The sequence below is a fragment of the Penicillium pulvis genome, assembly GCF_028828015.1.
Source record: "Penicillium pulvis strain IBT 33274 chromosome Unknown scaffold_8_segment0_segment0, whole genome shotgun sequence".
NCBI lineage: Eukaryota > Fungi > Ascomycota > Eurotiomycetes > Eurotiales > Aspergillaceae > Penicillium > Penicillium pulvis.
In genome coordinates, this window is record NW_026643080.1 from 3,882,907 (window position 1) to 3,900,897 (window position 17,991).

General features: G+C 47.3%; 10 protein-coding genes across 10 annotated transcripts; 5 read left to right on the plus strand and 5 right to left on the minus strand.

Moving 5' to 3' along the window:
• Nucleotides 1-35: 35 nt before the first annotated feature.
• Nucleotides 36-1,300, minus strand: N7503_010880 (alkene reductase; the record flags this gene model as incomplete). The annotated part of the gene is made up of 3 exons (XM_057070426.1): nt 36-643; nt 698-1,028; nt 1,082-1,300. The coding sequence occupies 3 exons, from the start codon at nt 1,298-1,300 to the stop codon at nt 36-38; spliced, it is 1,158 nt and encodes a 385-aa protein (XP_056917037.1).
• A 465-nt stretch (nt 1,301-1,765) lies between these two features.
• Nucleotides 1,766-3,784, minus strand: N7503_010881 (uncharacterized protein; the record flags this gene model as incomplete). Its single annotated transcript, XM_057070427.1, has 5 exons — nt 1,766-2,635; nt 2,686-2,996; nt 3,047-3,410; nt 3,457-3,631; nt 3,684-3,784. 5 exons carry the CDS (start codon nt 3,782-3,784, stop codon nt 1,766-1,768), a joined length of 1,821 nt encoding a protein of 606 aa, XP_056917038.1.
• Nucleotides 3,785-3,917: 133 nt separating this feature from the next.
• N7503_010882 (lung carbonyl reductase) lies at nt 3,918-4,878 on the minus strand (the record flags this gene model as incomplete). The annotated part of the gene is made up of 4 exons (XM_057070428.1): nt 3,918-4,076; nt 4,136-4,192; nt 4,242-4,826; nt 4,870-4,878. The coding sequence occupies 4 exons, from the start codon at nt 4,876-4,878 to the stop codon at nt 3,918-3,920; spliced, it is 810 nt and encodes a 269-aa protein (XP_056917039.1).
• Nucleotides 4,879-5,109: 231 nt separating this feature from the next.
• On the plus strand, nt 5,110-6,676 carry N7503_010883 (uncharacterized protein; the record flags this gene model as incomplete). The annotated part of the gene is made up of 5 exons (XM_057070429.1): nt 5,110-5,815; nt 5,864-6,002; nt 6,054-6,200; nt 6,246-6,573; nt 6,623-6,676. 5 exons carry the CDS (start codon nt 5,110-5,112, stop codon nt 6,674-6,676), a joined length of 1,374 nt encoding a protein of 457 aa, XP_056917040.1.
• Nucleotides 6,677-7,039: 363 nt separating this feature from the next.
• Nucleotides 7,040-8,285, plus strand: N7503_010884 (aromatic ring-hydroxylating oxygenase subunit alpha; the record flags this gene model as incomplete). The annotated part of the gene is made up of 3 exons (XM_057070430.1): nt 7,040-7,752; nt 7,802-8,027; nt 8,085-8,285. 3 exons carry the CDS (start codon nt 7,040-7,042, stop codon nt 8,283-8,285), a joined length of 1,140 nt encoding a protein of 379 aa, XP_056917041.1.
• A 166-nt stretch (nt 8,286-8,451) lies between these two features.
• Nucleotides 8,452-9,963, minus strand: N7503_010885 (uncharacterized protein). The gene is made up of 4 exons (XM_057070431.1): nt 9,878-9,963; nt 8,861-9,817; nt 8,661-8,805; nt 8,452-8,603 (listed from the first exon to the last, which is right to left on the minus strand). Exons 1-4 carry the CDS (start codon nt 9,905-9,907, stop codon nt 8,461-8,463), a joined length of 1,275 nt encoding a protein of 424 aa, XP_056917042.1. The 5' UTR covers nt 9,908-9,963; the 3' UTR covers nt 8,452-8,460.
• A 418-nt stretch (nt 9,964-10,381) lies between these two features.
• On the plus strand, nt 10,382-12,042 carry N7503_010886 (CoA-acylating methylmalonate-semialdehyde dehydrogenase; the record flags this gene model as incomplete). The annotated part of the gene is made up of 2 exons (XM_057070432.1): nt 10,382-10,937; nt 10,988-12,042. The coding sequence occupies exons 1-2, from the start codon at nt 10,412-10,414 to the stop codon at nt 12,040-12,042; spliced, it is 1,581 nt and encodes a 526-aa protein (XP_056917043.1). The 5' UTR covers nt 10,382-10,411.
• Nucleotides 12,043-13,012: 970 nt separating this feature from the next.
• Nucleotides 13,013-13,937, plus strand: N7503_010887 (uracil phosphoribosyltransferase; the record flags this gene model as incomplete). Its single annotated transcript, XM_057070433.1, has 5 exons — nt 13,013-13,205; nt 13,268-13,415; nt 13,465-13,565; nt 13,625-13,829; nt 13,883-13,937. The coding sequence occupies 5 exons, from the start codon at nt 13,013-13,015 to the stop codon at nt 13,935-13,937; spliced, it is 702 nt and encodes a 233-aa protein (XP_056917044.1).
• A 1,462-nt stretch (nt 13,938-15,399) lies between these two features.
• N7503_010888 (URC4/urg3 family protein) lies at nt 15,400-16,866 on the minus strand (the record flags this gene model as incomplete). The annotated part of the gene is made up of 5 exons (XM_057070434.1): nt 15,400-16,034; nt 16,089-16,112; nt 16,171-16,263; nt 16,323-16,653; nt 16,714-16,866. 5 exons carry the CDS (start codon nt 16,864-16,866, stop codon nt 15,400-15,402), a joined length of 1,236 nt encoding a protein of 411 aa, XP_056917045.1.
• Nucleotides 16,867-17,311: 445 nt separating this feature from the next.
• Nucleotides 17,312-17,960, plus strand: N7503_010889 (uracil phosphoribosyltransferase; the record flags this gene model as incomplete). The annotated part of the gene is made up of 2 exons (XM_057070435.1): nt 17,312-17,715; nt 17,765-17,960. 2 exons carry the CDS (start codon nt 17,312-17,314, stop codon nt 17,958-17,960), a joined length of 600 nt encoding a protein of 199 aa, XP_056917046.1.
• Nucleotides 17,961-17,991: the final 31 nt, after the last annotated feature.

The following is a 17,991-nucleotide window of genomic DNA, read 5'->3' on the forward strand; positions in this document are numbered from 1 at the left end:
AACTGAATTGTATACTTGTTTGTTCTTGCCTCAATCTATGTACTGTAGAAAGGGTAGTCGGTATATCCCTTCTCGGCAGGATCAGCCCCGTAGAAGGTTGTGCGATCATACTTGTTCAAAGGCAATCCCTCTTTCAACCGTTTGGGCAAATCGGGATTGGAGATAAAGTAGCGACCAAAGACAACTGCATCTGCACCATCATTGAGAATCTTTGGGCCCGAATTCTCTGTGTTGAAGTTTCCGGCCGCTAGGAATGCGACACTGCCCTTCTTGAGGACCGGTCGGAATACGTCCAAGGAAGGTTTCTCCTCACACAAAGAATCAATTTTGGCGCTCTCATCTAGAACTTCGTCGAATCTGGGCTCCACCATGTGTACGTAGGTTGGTTTCGATTCAGCGTGTAGGCTAGCGATCGTGGAGCACAAAGTGAACCAGTTCGTGTTGGGACTGGAATCACGGGTATCTTGAAAGTAGTTGTAAGGCGACAACCGGATTCCGACACGACCAGCACCAACGGCGGCGGTGACTTCTTTGATGGTTTCGATAATAAGGCGGGATCGCTTCTCAATAGAGCCTCCGTAGTCATCGGTGCGGTTGTTGACGTTGTCATGGAGGAATTGGTCTAGGAGATATCCATTCGCGGCTGCACCCCGTTAGTTTTCAGAAATGATTGAGTAGTCTTCGTTTTGATGCTTACCATGAATCTCAACGCCATCAAATCCTGCCTCCATCGCCCTCTTCGCGGCTGCACCGTGTTCTTTCACAATGTCCTGAATGTCCTCCGCCGTCATTGGCCGCGGAGGCGAGGCGGCATACGCGGTCCCATCCATTGCGTTGCCACTAATTGGAATATCGCTTGCACCGATAGGCTGCACCCCACCAAGAAAGGAGGGACAAGTGGCACGACCAACGTGCCACAGTTGGCAAAGAATCAAGCCACCTTTAGCATGTACGGCATCGGTGACTTTCTTCCAGCCGGCAATCTGAGAAGGTGTGAAAATACCAGCAACACCTGGATACCCCGCGGCCTAAATATTCATTGTTAACACATCTACTTTTGAAAAAGTAGTCGTATACTGACCAGGCGGCTAATTGGAGTTCCCTCTGTGATCATCAATCCACCTGCGGAAGCACGTTGGGAATAGTATTCGGCCATGAGATCATTTGGGACAAACACACCATCAGACTCCTTAGTACCTCGCATACGAGTACATGGGGCCTGAACAACACGGTGTTGGAGAGAAAACGCTCCCAATTGAAGGGGCTGGAAAAGAGGTCCGATAGTGTCAATTGATCCCATTTTGTGTGGTAGTAATGTAATTGAGGTTTGTATTCTTCTCTGATAGATGTTCTCAGTCCTATTAAATACTTGGAAGATTGGAGAAAGGGGTAAAGAGCTCCCATTGTTGACGATCTACGAAAGTGGGATAATAGTGGGATGTGGTGCATCGTTGTGAGGTTGAGCTGTAGCTCGACCCCCACCATTCACTATAGCGGATCCTAGTCCGTGGAGCCCCCCACTCTACTTGAGGCTTACTAACCTGGGGCTATGCCAGTTATGAAGAATCAAGCCCTCTTTAATGATCCCGTGCTTTTGGCATATCAAGTGGCGAGCTCTTGATGGTAGTTGTAATATAGACCTGATCGAGTTGAAATGGCCAATGTGCGTGATTGATACTCCAATTTTTGGAACAAGAACAAGGGTAATTTCAGTTGACTCATTTGTAGAATCCAGGTAAGGCTCGATTTCTATCTGCTACCTCAATTACAAAATAAATTCAAAGTACTGTTCTATCCATCTGCTTGCGTCATGTGCCTCCCACTGTTGCCATGTCCCAATGCTTCCGCAATATCCATCCGGACGTACTATCGCAATTCCAACTTGTTCGTTTGGAAGGTTTCCAAACCACTTTTCTGTAGCATTTGTATCAAGATATAATGTCCATCGACTATCCTGCAACAACTGCGGCAGATCTGCAATCTCAAAATCCTGCCTGGCAGACTGAGTCACCATCGCATAGGTAAAAACGTCAGACACGGCAGTGTATCTATGGGGCGAGAAGAATTCATCTGCTGGAACCAGCCCTCGGGGCTTCTTCGCATATGACTGCCGTTCTCCAGTGGATAGCTTCTCGCGCCCATTGAGTTCGGCCATGGCCTCACAAAGAGTGTTCAAGAAGTTCGACGATGATGGAACGTCCGGGACAAAAAGGTAGATGCGGAATTGACCCAAGAGGGGAATATCAAGTTGAATGTCCACTGGATTTGCATCGACGTATCTAGTCACCTTTGCTGGAAGTTGTAATTCACCTGGCTGAAGAGGTGTTGATAAACCGTTGCTGGCCCGATTCAACTTGCCAGCAGAGTACTCGGCTCCCACGCCAGAAATAAATCGAATATTCTCGTTAAAATTATTCGCCAGCGCCTCTTCACCTTGCTCAAATGCTTTGCAATGCTCCACGTCAAATTTTATTAGATCATTGGCAATCTTGCGTCGCTCTTCCTCATAAGTGAATAATAAAGATGGCTTGGCTAGCCCGCGAATCACGAAATTGAGTTTCCATGCAAGGTTTAAAGTATCGTGCATGCTTGTGTTGGCGCCTTGAGCTGCTAGAGCCGAGTGGCAGTGACCGGCCTGATTTTCAGATTAGAATGGTATAGCGAGGGTAGATTGGGTAGACCTACATCACCGGCGATGAAGATCCTGGCATCAGGATTCATGAAATGCTTCGCGACTCGTTGACCGACCACGTAATTTCCGAACCACTCCACTGTCTTCCATTCAAGCTTGAATGGATGCATTGCCTCCTTTGCGCGCTGCATGACATATTCAGTTGTTGCCTTCGCCCTGTCTACTCGTTCTCCTTCCGTCGCGCTTAGCTCGACATATAATCGTGTCATATTGCGTTCTCGTGGAATCCAGAGAATTGACCCAGCAACATGGGTGCGAACCGCTACCTTGCTCCACAGGTCAGGGAAATCGGTATCAATGACACCTATAAATGATTTAGTATGTTCGGACAAGTGGACGATCATCCAAACATACCGTCTAGAACACCCCATGACGCGTTGGTCATTTCACCCTCGAGCTCAGCATCAGGAATAAATGTTCGCACTTTTGACCTTGCGCCATCACATCCGATGAGATATTCAGCACGGATCGTTTTCATCGTATTTGTTGATAAATCTTCATAGAAAACCTCTAGCTGGCCTATACCAGTCATGGAACAAGATGAGAAGCGGGCATTTCGAGTTACAGATACACCTCGTGCTTCCATATCGTCGATCAGAATCTCTTCAATCATGCCCTGGTGAGCTAAGAGGATATAAGGGTCAGAAGCTCCCACAAGATGCTCGGGATAGTGGGTTTGGCGACCTGTTCGCCGGAGTGGCTCGTCTTCGGTGGATTGCTATAAATTGTCAGTGGCATTCAACCACTATTTGGGAAAGACTCACCCAGAATGAGATATCATATACCCGAGCTGCATTCTTCAGCAAGGGCTCTGCCAGTCGCATTTGCTTGAATGTTTCGATGGTCTTGGGCTGCATGCCATCTGCCTTGCCAGTGGAGGTTTTGTCAGGGCGATCGTCGAGAACAACGACATCAATGCCAAAGCGAGCAAGATTGCACCTTTGAAAAAGCATGTTAGCCACAGCTTGAAGCTGGATTGGGAGTGACCTACGCGAGCATCAGGCCAGACGGCCCTGCGCCGACAACAACAACTGTAGTCGCACCCACGGGCTCGCCAAAGCTGTATCCTTCATGATCTGCACCAGGGGCCATATTTTCTAACTTATCGGTATGCAATTGTTTGTGAATGGGGCTCCTCTCCATTTGTGCGATTAAACGCTTATGAGTTATAAATCAGCTTTGCAGATGCGGAGAAGTTACAACCCCCACTCTTGATATGTATCTGCTACCAGCGGGTCACTCCCCCATCCACAATAATATCCTGCCCCGTCATGTATGCGCTCGCGTCACTAGCCAGGAACACGCATGCCCCCATGATATCCTCCGGCTCGGCAATCCGTCCGTTCATCGCTTCCGATTTCCAGCCTTCGAGAAGATGGGGGAACTATCCGAATCAATCTAATTAGTAGTTATTCAAGCTTTAAAGATGGGGATTTGTCGTACAGAGGCGGTCATTTCAGTTCGTACATAGCCTGGAGAAATTGAATTTACACGAATGTTCTGCGTTGAATTAGTATCCGAGCTTTGAATTGGCAATGATTAAACTCACGTATTGTGCTAGCTCTTTTGCGATCGCTGGACACATAGATCGAACGGCACCCTTAGTCCCGCAGTATGCGCTGCACAACTGACTGCGCACCGCGATATGGCTCGCCATACTGGCTACCAGAACAATGCTGCCATGCTTAGTCCCATTCGCGATCATCTGCTTCGCTGCCAATTGAGCCGTAAAGTATAGTCCAAGTACGTTGATCGAGAGCAGGTCTTGGTGGTCTTTGTAGGTGAAATCTAGAAAGGGGAGATGGCGATTGATCCCTGCGCAGGGAACACAGATGTCAAGGGCGTTATCGAAGTCCTTTTGGAATTGCTTGAAGCCGGTTTGGAGAGATTCTTCGGAGGATACATCCACTCTTCTTGGATTAGCTATTGTGTAGAATAGTATAATGAGAGTCACTAACTTGTAATAAGCGGTCTTCACAGAGCAATCTTTTTCAATTGATGCGAATGCTTCATCCGGTGGTATAACGTCGAAGATTGCGATATTCGCGCCTGCTTCTGCCAGTCCACGCGCAAAAGCTAGACCGCATCCTCGGGCGCCTCCTGTCACTAGTGCGGTACGTCCTTGGAGAGAAAACTGAACAATTAGATGAGATATCAAGATGTAGCAAATGACATACCTTTGACATGATTGGAGTGTATGAATCTGAGGTGCAAAAAGGATAAGTGTTCTACAATTCCCTTTGACCCCTCACATATCTTATTTGTAGATATCGGATGTCGGCAGTAAGTACACCGACTAACCCCCATCTTTGCCAGGAGCTCTGCATCAAGCACTCCGATCTTAAATACCCCAATCATACATTCATGTTGTCAATATCGCAAGAAAGTCAACATCACAACCTACCTATACCATCACCATGGCACCTCGTATTCACATCAAACAACAACAAACTCGTTCCGAGTCCTGCCAGCTACATATCCTAGTGGTAGGTGCAGGTCTGGCAGGACTGGGGTCAGCCATTAGCTGCGCACTAGCTGGACACAGAGTCCACATCTTCGAAGCAACCCGTGAGATAAAAGAAGTCGGTGCCGGGATTCAAGTTCTGCCTAATAGTTCAAGGGTCCTTCAACATTGGGGTCTGGAGGAGGCGCTCACACCACATATGACATTTCCGCGCGTGTGCAACTTTATTGGATGGAAGGGAAATCCGATCTCGTCTTTGGATTTTCACGAATCTGAAAAGGGTTATCCGGGGACTTGGTACCGGGATTTTCATCGTGCGGATTTACAACGGTGTCTTGTCAATCGGGCGTTGGAGCTGGGCGTGCAGATCACGTGTAATGCGAGGATCACGAATGTTCGTGTGAGGGATGATGGGGCGGTTGCGACGGCTGTTGCTGCGGATGGAAGAGAGTGGGAAGGAGACTTGGTTCTTGGGGCTGATGGGGTTTTTGGGAAACTGACGGAGGAGCTGCTTGGGCGTGAAGATCCGCCGGTTAAGACGGGCGATCTCGCATATCGATTGCTTTTGTCTACAGAGGAGATGCGCAAGGATCCTGAATTGGCTCCTTTTGTGAACGACCCTCAGGTCAATTATTGGCTTGGCCCAGATGCTCATGCAGGTATGTTTCCCTGGCACTACTGTTCATTCTGATTCTAACGGTACAAAGTGAACTATGTGCTTCGTGGGGGAGATCTATTCAATATGGTTCTTCTCGTGCCCGATGATATACCTGAAGAGTCCCTTGCTACTACGATCGAAGGAAATGTGGAGGAGATGTGTTCACTATTCCAAGGCTGGGACCCAAGGTAGGTTCTGAATTGATGGTCATTTGCAGAATTTGGTATTGACTGTTACAGGATTCAAAAACTACTCAAGCTATGCGAGTCGGTACAAAAATGGCGCTTGTGTATCCGATTTGGAGACTTCAATTGGGCTCATCCATCCGGAGCATGGGTGATGCTGGGTGACGCAGTCCATGCAACCCTGCCATATCTAGCTTCAGGGTAAGTCTGCTCAGACAGTTTGCGAGGGCTTTCTGACAGTAACAGAGCCGGCATGGCCTTTGAAGATGGCGCTGTTCTCGGCGAATGTCTCTCCCGACTGCCAGACAATCCACTTATAAGCAAAACCTCGGCTGAGTTTCTGCATGCCAAGAGGCATGCTTTGGCAGTCTTCCAAGAATGTCGAAAGCAGCGAACAAAAATGGTGGTTGAGCGAGGCAACATCCAGCAGTATCTATACCACCTCCACGACGGACAGGAACAACAAGAAAGAGATTACAAGATGCAGATGACACCGACGCCAGAGGGAGAAGCTTTGGCTTGGAGAGACCCTGGTTTGGCACCAAAGCTTTTGGGTTACGATCATATTGCAGACGTACGTCTTCCGATCACCTTATTTTACTGAAGCTAACCATGGAATCCAGGTGGATCGTTGTTGGAAGTTTTTACAAGGTGATATGGTGGAGTCTCGACTTTAGATAAGATTTAGTCATTATCGATTAGAAATTATTGTCTTCGTGTGTCAATATTGCCTTAGGATGGCGATGAGCCCCCACTGCCCCCATTCTTGATAAACGTGTGAAATTAACCCGGAAAGGCCCCGGGAGCTTATCAGTCTATCCCTGCTCGACGTTATAGTAGATTGTTCATTAGCTTCCCCGCACCAAAGATTATCTATATATCTGGCCATTCGAGTTATGGAAGATGGGGGTTTGAGAAGCAATTGAGCTTATAGACCCGCGTTTCACTCCAAGATGTGGCAACTATTCAATTGGTCCTCAAATAACCCTGAGAAACAATCTTCAAGGGGACTTCCAGCATCATGGTATCGCTCCGAAGCGATGTACCAGCTGGAGAGGCGCGCCATTTTCTCCAAAAGATGGCTTCTTCTCACACATTCCAGTCGGTTCACCAAAACAGGCGACTTCCTCTCATTCACAGTCGCAAACCTATCATTCTTCCTGATTCAAGATCGCGATGGAAACATCAACGGATTTCATAACGTATGCCGGCATCGCGCATTCCCAGTCGTCCAAGCTCAATCTGGCACCACTTCAATTCTGAGCTGCAAATATCACGGATGGTCCTATGGCCTCAAAGGAAACCTCGCAAAAGCACCTCGCTTCGAGACGGTCCCCGAGTTCGACAAAAGTCAACAGGGTCTACTACCCATCCATGTCCATACCGACAAAGCTGGCTTTATTTGGGTGAATCTTCAAGCTGGTGATCCCGACGTAAAGTGGGAAGAAGAATACGAGCGCATTGACGAACAACCGAGAATGCAAGATTTCGATTTCGCTGGGGAATATACTTTCGACCATTACTGGGAGATGGATGTTGATGCTAATTGGAAGGGCTTGATTGAGAATTATAATGAGTGCTATCATTGTGCGACCTCTCATCCACTTATTAGTGGTGTGTCGGATTTACCTCGGTACCGCGTTGAGCCTAAGGCTGGTTATATGGAACACCATATCTTCAATAAGGAGAAAATCGATACGCAGTTTAAGAGGGCTATCACTTACTTCTTTCCTACAACGTCTATTACGGTCACGTAAGTGCAGTCCCTCCGATTGTGAACTCAGAGCTGACAAGAGGGAAAGCGATAAATTCTTCTATATTCAACGAATGGTTCCACTTACTGCCACCACGAGTAAAGTTGAAAACGAAGTGTATCGGCATCGAGACGCTACGGACGAGGAGTTTGAGAATATAAATGCTTTTTATAGGCAAGTGTTGGACGAGGATAAGGAGCTTTGTGTTGGGACACAGGAGAATTTGAATAGTGGGGTGTTCACCAATGGTGAGCTTCACCCAAGCAAGGAGAAGGTTTGTCGTTCCCTGCGAAGTTGTGTCTGGGTTCTCTAGCTGACGAGCATACTGCAGGGGCCAATCCACTTTCAAAACAGCGTACGGGAGATGCTCATGGAGCATCGAAAACAAGAAGAGAAACAAGGAGGCCAAGAGATATGGCCTGCTGTCCCTAAATTTATTGGCGGAATGACTGCGAAGCTGGCAGAGGAAGAGCGATTTTGCTCGAAACTGGAGGCAGCCAGCTGTGTGAGCAGATCTGAGCTTGCATGGTAGGCGAGATTGTACACTATCATTATCTTCTTGTTCTGTAGTTGCTATAATATTGCATGGTGAATACGAGATAGATTGATGTGATTTCCAGACGTTAAAAAAATACGTGATGGTCAAGTATCCCTAATTATTGTCCCTGACATGAATTATTTGTTGAAGAAACGCTTGAATATTCTATTTAATGCTCAACATCTTCCCAGTTTTGCCATCCTCTACCCTTCACCTGCGCAAGTTCCGCATCTGTGTACTTCTTGCCGGTAGTGAAATAACCAGCGTTAATCTTAGCATCGATCTCAACCCGAGAATCCGAGGGAATCATGTCTGTGATAAGGATCAGCAAAATGAGAAAGAACTTGACGGATTTTCATATTGACTTACGATCGGGAATAGGAATTCTCTCCAAGATGGGAATCCCTGACTCAACAATTGCATCGTGTTTCATATTGGACATAGAAAGCATGCGGTCGATCTTCTTGACGCCCAGCCAGTGTAGAATATCGGGCATCAGAGCTTGGAAACGCATCTTGAGGTCATTAGTCTTGGATCCATATTTTACCGAACAAGGAGGATTAGCTCACATCTCTTACACCCGCGATATTCTCGGTACGGGCAAAGTACTTATCGGCCGTATCACCGCCACGCTTGCGTGCATTGTAAACCAAATACTTGACGACTTCACCAAGAGCACGTCCTTCTTTCCGGAAGTAGATGGCAACGCCAGATCCACCATTCTGAGCTTCCTTGATGGCTTCTTCAATTCCAAAGGCGAGGTAGGGCCGACATGTGCAAATATCAGATTGGAAAACATCTGATCCGTTACACTCATCGTGAATGCGGAGGGCAAGTTTCACATTTGGGTCTGAGACCTTCTCAGGGGCACCAAAAATATAAACAGTAAGACCACCAATTGGAGGTAGGAACACTTTGATGTCTGGACGAGTGATTAATTCAGGGAAACTGCCTCCACACTGCTCAAAGAGTGTGCGACGGAGGGTGCCCTCGTCGATTCCGAATCGCTCAGCTACACCAGGTAGGTACCACACAGGCTCAACTGCTGCTTTTGTCACGCGAACATCGCCTTCCTTGCTGATAACGATGTCACCATCAACCTGCAACCGGCCTTCTCGGATAGAGTCGGTAATCTCGGCTAGGCGCATCGTGGCTCGCGTCACAGCGATAGTTGGGCGCACGTCTAAGCCATCATCGAGGTGCTTCTTGAAATGCTTCACAATGTCGTGGCCATAGGGATCCATGGCGACAATCTTCGTCTTATCTCCCCATGCAGCCTGCTGTGGGAAGTCAAAGATAGGCTCGGTGTTCTCGAAACTAGGCTTGAAATCTGGAGGAAGGTCGCCAGCGGCAATGGCCAATGCATTGTAGATTGAATAGCTTCCGCCATGCGCTCCGATGGCGTTTCGGTGGGTGATGGTCTTCTTATTCCGTGAAACTAGAACGGGCCCTCGCTCCTCGGGGTTCAATTTGCCCCATTCTAAAGGTATCGGGTTGACAACACTTTGACCGGGGTATGTTGTTAACTTTTTCTTCGGTCAGCATCATGATCTGGTTTTGTTCATTTTGTAGAGAAGCCAACTGACAATGATGCGCTCTCCAGAGTCTCTAGTCATCGTGACTGTGAAGACGATGTCTCAAATTATGGAAATAGCGAATAAAGAGATGACGGGATGAAACAAAAGTAGTTTGACATTCTATACAAATGCTTCCCGGAGCTCTTTATAAGCTGAATCACATGAGAACAACATCATTGCAGGTATCGGCCTAATCATCGTGAAATACCATTGAGCGATAACGCGATAAGTCGATAACAGTGTTACGATAAGATAAGAGGTCCTTATCCTAATCAAAGCCAATCTTATCGGCTTATCGAAGCTGTGGGGATCAGGTTTCGAGATTGGGCTATCGCTGTGAAAGGCAAGGAGTGGCAGGTTCCTTTGCTTGGCCTCGGAGAAGCAGCTGTTTGCTTGACCTCTGGTTCCCCGCTTCTCGGAAAGAACTTCCCTTTGAGATGGTCATCTGATCATTGTTTAACCACCACCCCGCCAGTCAGCATTGGAACTTGTTGAAACCACTACTCCATTAACAACAAGTCAAGAAAGCGACAGAGTGAAGAGATGACTCAAACTCCCGCAAAGGAAAGTGTGCTGGGCACATCTTCCGCCGTGTTTCCCAATTCTCACGAGAAAATCACCGACCCGAAAGACACGCCCTACTTCGTTGACAATGAGTTCCGATTCTCAGCCACGAAAGATTTCATTGATGTTCACGACCCCGCGACCAACAATTTGGTGTCAAGAGTCCCAAAGATGACCACAGCTGAGCTAGAAGATGCTGTGGCATCTGCGGAGAATGCCTTCCCAGTCTGGCAAAACATGTCTACAATTGCCAGACAGCAAATCATGTTCCGCTACGTTGCTCTCATTCGAGAACACTGGGATCGACTCGCAGCAGTCATTACGCTTGAGCAGGGTAAAACTGTTTCTGACGCGAAAGGTGACGTTTTGCGCGGTTTGCAGGTGGCGGAGGCCGCATGTGCAGGACCAGAATACATGAAGGGCGAGGTTCTCGAAGTCGCGAAAGATATGGAGACCAGGACATACCGAGAACCACTTGGCGTCGTCGCCGTGATTTGTCCATTCAGTGAGTCTGCAATCCCACTCTGCTTCTGAAATATTCTAATAGCTTGAAAGACTTCCCTGCTATGATCCCGCTATGGTGTATACCTATCGCCACAATCACCGGAAACACCGTCGTGTTGAAGCCATCCGAGCGGGCACCGGGCGCGGCGATGATTCTGATGGAATTGGCGGAAAAGGCAGGATTTCCCAAGGGCGTGATCAATGTCGTACACGGTGCACATGATACTGTGAACTTCCTACTTGATGCGCCTGCTGTCAAGGCGATCAGCTTTGTCGGAAGCAATAAGGCTGGAGAGTATATCTTTGCCAAGGGATCAGCCAATGGCAAGCGAGTACAGGCAAACCTTGGCGCGAAGAATCATGCCGTGGTACTACCTGATTCGGACAAAGACTCGACATTGGATGCAATTATTGCTGCGGCATTCGGCGCAGCTGGCCAGCGGTGTATGGCTCTATCTGCTGTGGCCTTTATCGGAGAGACACAAAACTGGCTACCCGAGCTCGTTGAGCGAGCTAAGGCTCTCTCCATGAATGGTGGCTTTGAATCCGAAGCAGACCTTGGTCCTGTCGTTACCCCGGAGAGTAAGACTAGGATCGAAGGCCTGGTTGCAAGTGCGGAGACTGAGGGTGCGAAAGTGCTCCTTGATGGTCGTGGAGTCAAGCCTTCGAAATACCCCAACGGCAACTGGGTCGCCCCAACCATTATCAGCGAGGTCACTCCATCCATGCAATGCTACACAGAAGAAATTTTCGGTCCTGTGTTGGTCTGTCTCCAAACGGAATCTCTTGATCAAGCTATTAAGCTGGTGAATGAGAACCCTTATGGCAATGGCACGGCTATCTTCACATCCTCGGGCATTTCAGCTGAACGATTCCGGAAAAATATTCAAGCTGGGCAGGTAGGTGTCAATGTACCTATTCCTGTGCCACTTCCCATGTTTTCTTTCACTGGGAACAAAAAGAGTGTTGCTGGAGGGGGAGCCAATACCTTCTATGGACGACCCGGTGTGAACTTCTATACACAGTTGAAGACTGTTACTTCGAAATGGGCTGGTCGTGATAGCCAGCCCGCCAAGACAACACTTTCTATGCCTACTCACAGCTAATAGCTAATGTGGCTAGAAGCCGTTAGACATGGCTGGGATTTGGGAGATGACGCTCAGAGTTAACTTATATATTGCAAAGTGAACTAAGAGCCGAACACTGTTGAACACCTCACTACCTAGCCCATGTCAAAACTAGCGCGGCAATTATAATTCAGACAAATTACCACTGCAAGCACTTCACATACCTGGTTTTCAGGTATCCAGGGGTAAATCATCTGTCAAAATCAAGCTGGCATGCAAGAATACTTCATCCAGGCTGCGGTATAGGTAAGAAAAGGTGCCGTCTCTGTACCCGCTTTATCACCTTCACGTTCCTTGGTACCCTAATGTGTTTAAGTAGGTATCTGAGTATGTACTCGATAGGGTTACTACTATATATTACATTTATCGCGCAATCCCAGATGTAGGCTAGTGAGGTGTCCTACCTAATTTTGTGGTGTTCAATTATTGATCTCCAATAAACCATCCTTATGCACACTTTCTACCAGTCGAAGTAAACGTACTTATGATTCGAGCTTAATATCAATGTGAAGCCAGATGTATGTAGCATATTAATATCGAGCCAACAGCCCTCAAATGAAGTCTCCACAGAAAGCTTTGCGTATTTCTCACCGATGCGGGTGAGCATGGACAGGTCACCCACGCGTCTCCACCTTTCATGATTTCGACTCCTCCACAATCTTATCGGGTATCTTATCGATTCTCTTATCGCATATCGGTATAGATTCAGCTCTATCATCTACTGATTAGATTTGCTGCAGGAAATTTTCTGACAGAGCCCCACATTTAGGAATACGCCTGAGAGTTGAGACTGAGGGGTGAGCTGGATCTTGAAAGATTTAGGTCGCGTGACGTTTTATAGGATCCTTGTTCTCTACTCCGTTTTACTCAGTTTGGCTCACAGCTGGTTTTTTCTGCCCCCTCATACTATTCAAAGCCCTACGTGAACACACATTGACCAAGAGTCATCATGAGCATCACTCATACCGAGAATATGTCGACGGCTGGTAGCCACAAGCCGGGGGCTCTTGATTCTCGAGTCTCTCTTCTGCCACAGGGCAATCACTTACTCAGCCTGATGACTATACTTCGAGAGTCAAACACAAATGTCGCAACTTTTGCGGAAGTGACCGAGAGGATTGGCGATCAACTTATCAGTGCTGGTACGTATTTTATATCGTGGTCAAAGTCGGAATGGACCTTTCACTAATGTTATGTCAACTAGCACTCGACCTACTTCCATCTAAAGCGACGACAGTTGTTAGCCCTACCGGAGCCGAATATCAAGGAATCCAAGAGACTGCCGAAGTCTGTGGTGTGAGCATTCTTCGCGCAGGTGCCAGCCTTGAAAACGCCTTGAGACGTGGATACACGTAAGTTTCTCGTGGCTTAGGTGAGATAGTGAGACTGATTCGGTTTCAGTGGCCCATTAAGTTTTGGAAAATTGTTAATTCAACGGGATGAGACAACGAGTCTTCCGACGCTTTATTACTCAAAGTTTCCCGCGGGATTCGCTTCTAAGAGTATGATACCCAGAGACAACGCACTTTGTCTCATGTAACGTTTACTAAGCTCTCATTAGCTGTCTTCATCCTTGAGCCGATGCTAGCCACCGGTGGCTCGGCTTGTGCAGCAATCGACGCGATCAAAGAAGCGGGTGTTGCTGAGGAAAATATTATTTTTGTTAACATTTTAGCGGCGCAACATGGAATCAGTGTATTATTTGACCGTTTCCCTTCTCTTCGATTGGTTACCGCTGCCATAGATGAAGAGCTCACGCCCTCAAAGTAAGTCAAAGAAAGATACCAAACTTCATGGATGACACATTGACTTGTACTAGTCATATTAGCCCGGGATTGGGAGATTTTGGAGATCGGTTTTACGGGACTCATTAAAGTCATTTTTACCTCATAACATTCTACTTCTGCTATTTTAAGCTTGGTCAATTCCTATCTTGCATCATTGTCTGGATGAGTATCTTATACTTAAATACCTACATATCAAATCCATCGTCTTTATTACGCCCGATTTTGCCATCGGAGTTACTGCGAATCATAATTCCTTCAAAAATTTCCTAGCATCTCAGTCGAGGTAAATAATAGGGCATTCCACTGAGCAGCTGTTTGTTTAGGCAGCAGTGGTACTATAAAATGCCCTTCCTCTCTCTTTCCTCTTTTCCTTCTCTTCCAACACCCATCAACCCACTTTGGGTAAGATGATTCGTAAGGGGCCTCTCGGGTAAGTCAAGCCAACTTATACTTAATCTGGGCCCTTTGGCTGACATCAGACGCAAGTAAACAATCCGAGCAACATGCCAGATCTGAATGCAAAAATGGACAGATCCTACACGACACCGTCACCTTGAAGACGGTAGCGAAGATGACCAATGCAGGAAAGAAGAAACATGTCTCCTCTCAAACCGCGACTGGGACTCAATGACAAGTCCGAGATGGGTTATAGAGGAAGGGATAGGCGATGCCCCAATGAATTCCATCCATGCTTGTTCTGAACTTGAAGCGAACTCTTATGGGCAAACGGAATTTTTGACACACGCATCGCTATAGGAAACACCGCGTTTTGTGTCCATGGACAGATCAGGTCTCCGTAAAAGTGGAATTACCACCGTTGGTCCCTGCGGGATATGCAATGCATGTGAGGGTCTTCATACCAGCTTTGATCAAAATTCCGTTTCGTGGCAGCCTTCATCGTGGCTTATCCGAGCTCCGTGAAGCCGGCGACGACGTCCTCAAGGTTCTCACCAAGCACTCACAGTTATGCTCTGTAATCCAGCCAACGATAAATGACATTTACTCAGGACAGCATCTCAGGAACGGCCGAGGAACAAATTCCTGACCACAATAATCCAGGAATGGGAGTGTTCGCAACATTCGAAATCTACGACGCACCTCAGCGATAATACACATCTCACTATTGCCAATTTTGTGGCTTTCGTAGCCGGGTGTCTCATTGTATCAGCGACTTCAGGCCGACAAGGAGACATCATTATTCACAGCTAGTTTGAAGTGCCTCAGAAATACAACAGGGCTAGGTGTCGAATCCAGATGTTAGGAGCCCGGCCCTGGAAGATTCGAAAGCGACTGAGGTCTTCTGGTTGTTGCACGTGCAGCCGTTGTACAAAAACAAGCGCAAGGATGCTCAAAAAGAAACCGCACAGTCTACGAAATCATGGCACATGATAGGGCATTCCAGCCAAATGTTTGTTTCGAAACCCCCCACAATCGCAATTGTAAGTCACCAGTTTGATTTTTTGTCATATCCTTCTAAGCTGAATCTCACACCATAGCCTGATACTCTCCCTCGAGACATTTCAGGGGTATAGGAGTACCTCGTAGCTGCCTAGAATAAAGTCCCATCTCCCTGGATTACAATGGGACTAGATTTAGTCGAAGGACGATACTTCGCTGCAAGTTCTCGACCTCCCTTCCAAGTCCCAGCCTCTAGCATTTGTGCCATATTCAACCGAACGCCTTGCTTGGCAAAACTATCTCGAATAGTCTCGTAGAGCTGATCAAGTAAAGCCACAGTCATAGCTCGCCACTCAACGATCACATCACTTGTAGCTTCGAAGCTTGGTGTCTGCTCCCGAGAGTTTGCTCGCCCTTGCTGTAAGACGGGCTCCTTCAATTCAAGAACCCCCATATCAACAAATAATCCGCCATTGCGGTACTCAGGAAGCCCTGTTCCCAGGCTGAGATTCTTCCACTCAAAATCTAGGACTCGAATAAAAGGTACTGACAGGGAATATGCAAGCCATTGTGTCAGCTTGTGGAAGGGCTGGATGTTTGCGGTTTTGCTTTCGCTTTTGCCTTGGTTCAATCTTGCTAGGACTTCCAGGGGCCAGGAGTCTCCAATGGGAACACCGTCCACCTGAGTTCGATTCTTGGGCCATGCTGGAAGAAGAGTTTTTTGAAGGACATTCCACAATGTCTCATATTCCAACTCATTCCCACTTTTCTGAGCCAGGATGTAGTCTGTATCTTCTTTAGCAATGTACGTGGTAGTACTAGAAAACAAGCTTAGCTTACCAACTAGGTTTCCAGGTCGACCAGCTTCACCCAAAAATCTCGGGTAGACTCAAGAATGACTTTCCAACACTATTCAAAAGACTGACACGAGATACATCTCCGATAATCTCGTTATCGGCTGTGATCTGGAAGTGTTTTCGGAACGTTTCGATGCTAAGCGCAGCAAGGCCCTGACCTTTTAAACGGACCAACGTCAGCTCTAGATTAGTAAAAGTTGACACTCCCATTACTGACCATCAACCAACTCGCTATCCCCTGCTGCTGACTTGCTTGTGAAAGAACCCGCCTTGAACATGTATAATGCAGCGACGGCAATTCCTTCACTCCGACCATAGGCATCACCGGTTCCAGGCTCGGTAAACTTCCAAAAATCACCGGCACCAGCATCTAATAGCACCGCGACAAAGAAGAGATCAATCAGTCGACGAGTGACCTCAATATTATCATATCCCTCCTCCTGCCAGGACTTGATGAGCTGATCCACTCGAGGAACACCTCCAATCTCGAAATGTTGCCACCGACCGTGGGGAGGAATTTGGTCAAATTTGTCGGGTCCAAAGTCTCGCTGGAGTGATTTCTGTTAGATAGCTGTTGCTTTATTAGGAGCTGGCGTTTCAGGACATACATTGATGATGCCAGTCACGTATTCCGCCACTTCGCCCATCTTATCCGGGTGATAGGAGAAATGTGTTAATTCATCGTTCTCGGCAGCTTTCAGGACCAGGTTCGCGCGCTCGCGCACAGCCTGCAGGCTCTTCAGGTACTCGATATCGGCCATTATGGCTCTTGCAGACAAGATTAGATAGAGAATGGAGGTTCAGTCGATCAGAGGTATCTCTCTCGTTGGCAACGATATGGTGTTGCCAGAAAATTGGAATTGGAATAAATAGGAATTTCACCGTCTGTTCATTTTCGCAACCGAGTTTGTGTTACGTACATGCAGGTCTGATCAGTCTTTTCCGGTACAACCTTGGACCTTGGACTTCAATCCCCGCATCCGATAAGCGGGAAACTAGGGAAGTGATAAGGAGTTCGATAAGAAACGGATAAGATAGAGTCCGATAAAGAGCTTATCATAATCTTATCGTATTTTGATAGCGATAATCAGTGATTGTGCCTGATCTACGGTGGATAGCTTCGAGATCTTAAATATAATAATAACACCTTGGAAGCTTTTATTCCTCATCTCTCCGTTCGACTCTCCCAGGACTCATATCTTCAGAATGGCGTCAAATATCACTCTCATCGAAAACGCAGAAGCGTCCAAAACCCTCTCCCAACTCCGCGATCAATCCATAAGCTCCGCAGCTGTCCGTCGGCTCGTGAGTGAATTAACAGCAAACTTGACAAAATCCGTCATCACACCCCCAACACCCGATGAGAGAATCGCCGTGATTGTTATCTTGCGTTCTGGTCTCGCCATGGCCGACTCCTTCTTGGCTGCCTTCCCCGAAGATGCGGACACCGTTACATACCATCTTGGTCTTTTCCGCGAGAAGGTGTCACTGCGTCCGATTGAATACTATAATAAGCTTCCAGCAAAGAGCCCAAAAATTAAGCGGGCTTACATCCTTGATCCCCTTGTTGCTACTGGTGGGACTGCGAAGGCTGCAATTGATATCTTGAAGTACGTAAAGAACACAATTGTTATCTAGATCATGCTAACTTTGTTCCAGGGACTGGGGTGTTGATCATATCACTCTATTTGCTTTACTTGGAAGCGAAATCGGTCTGCAGAAGGTTGCGAATGTATGGCCGGAATGTACGGATGTCTTTGTCGGTGCTATTGATAAAGAGCTTGATGATAAGGGATACGTCAAGCCCGGACTTGGAGATATTGGGGACCGTCTTTTTGGAACTAGTCTAGGCTAGATACAGTCACCAGAGAATAAATGACTAGACA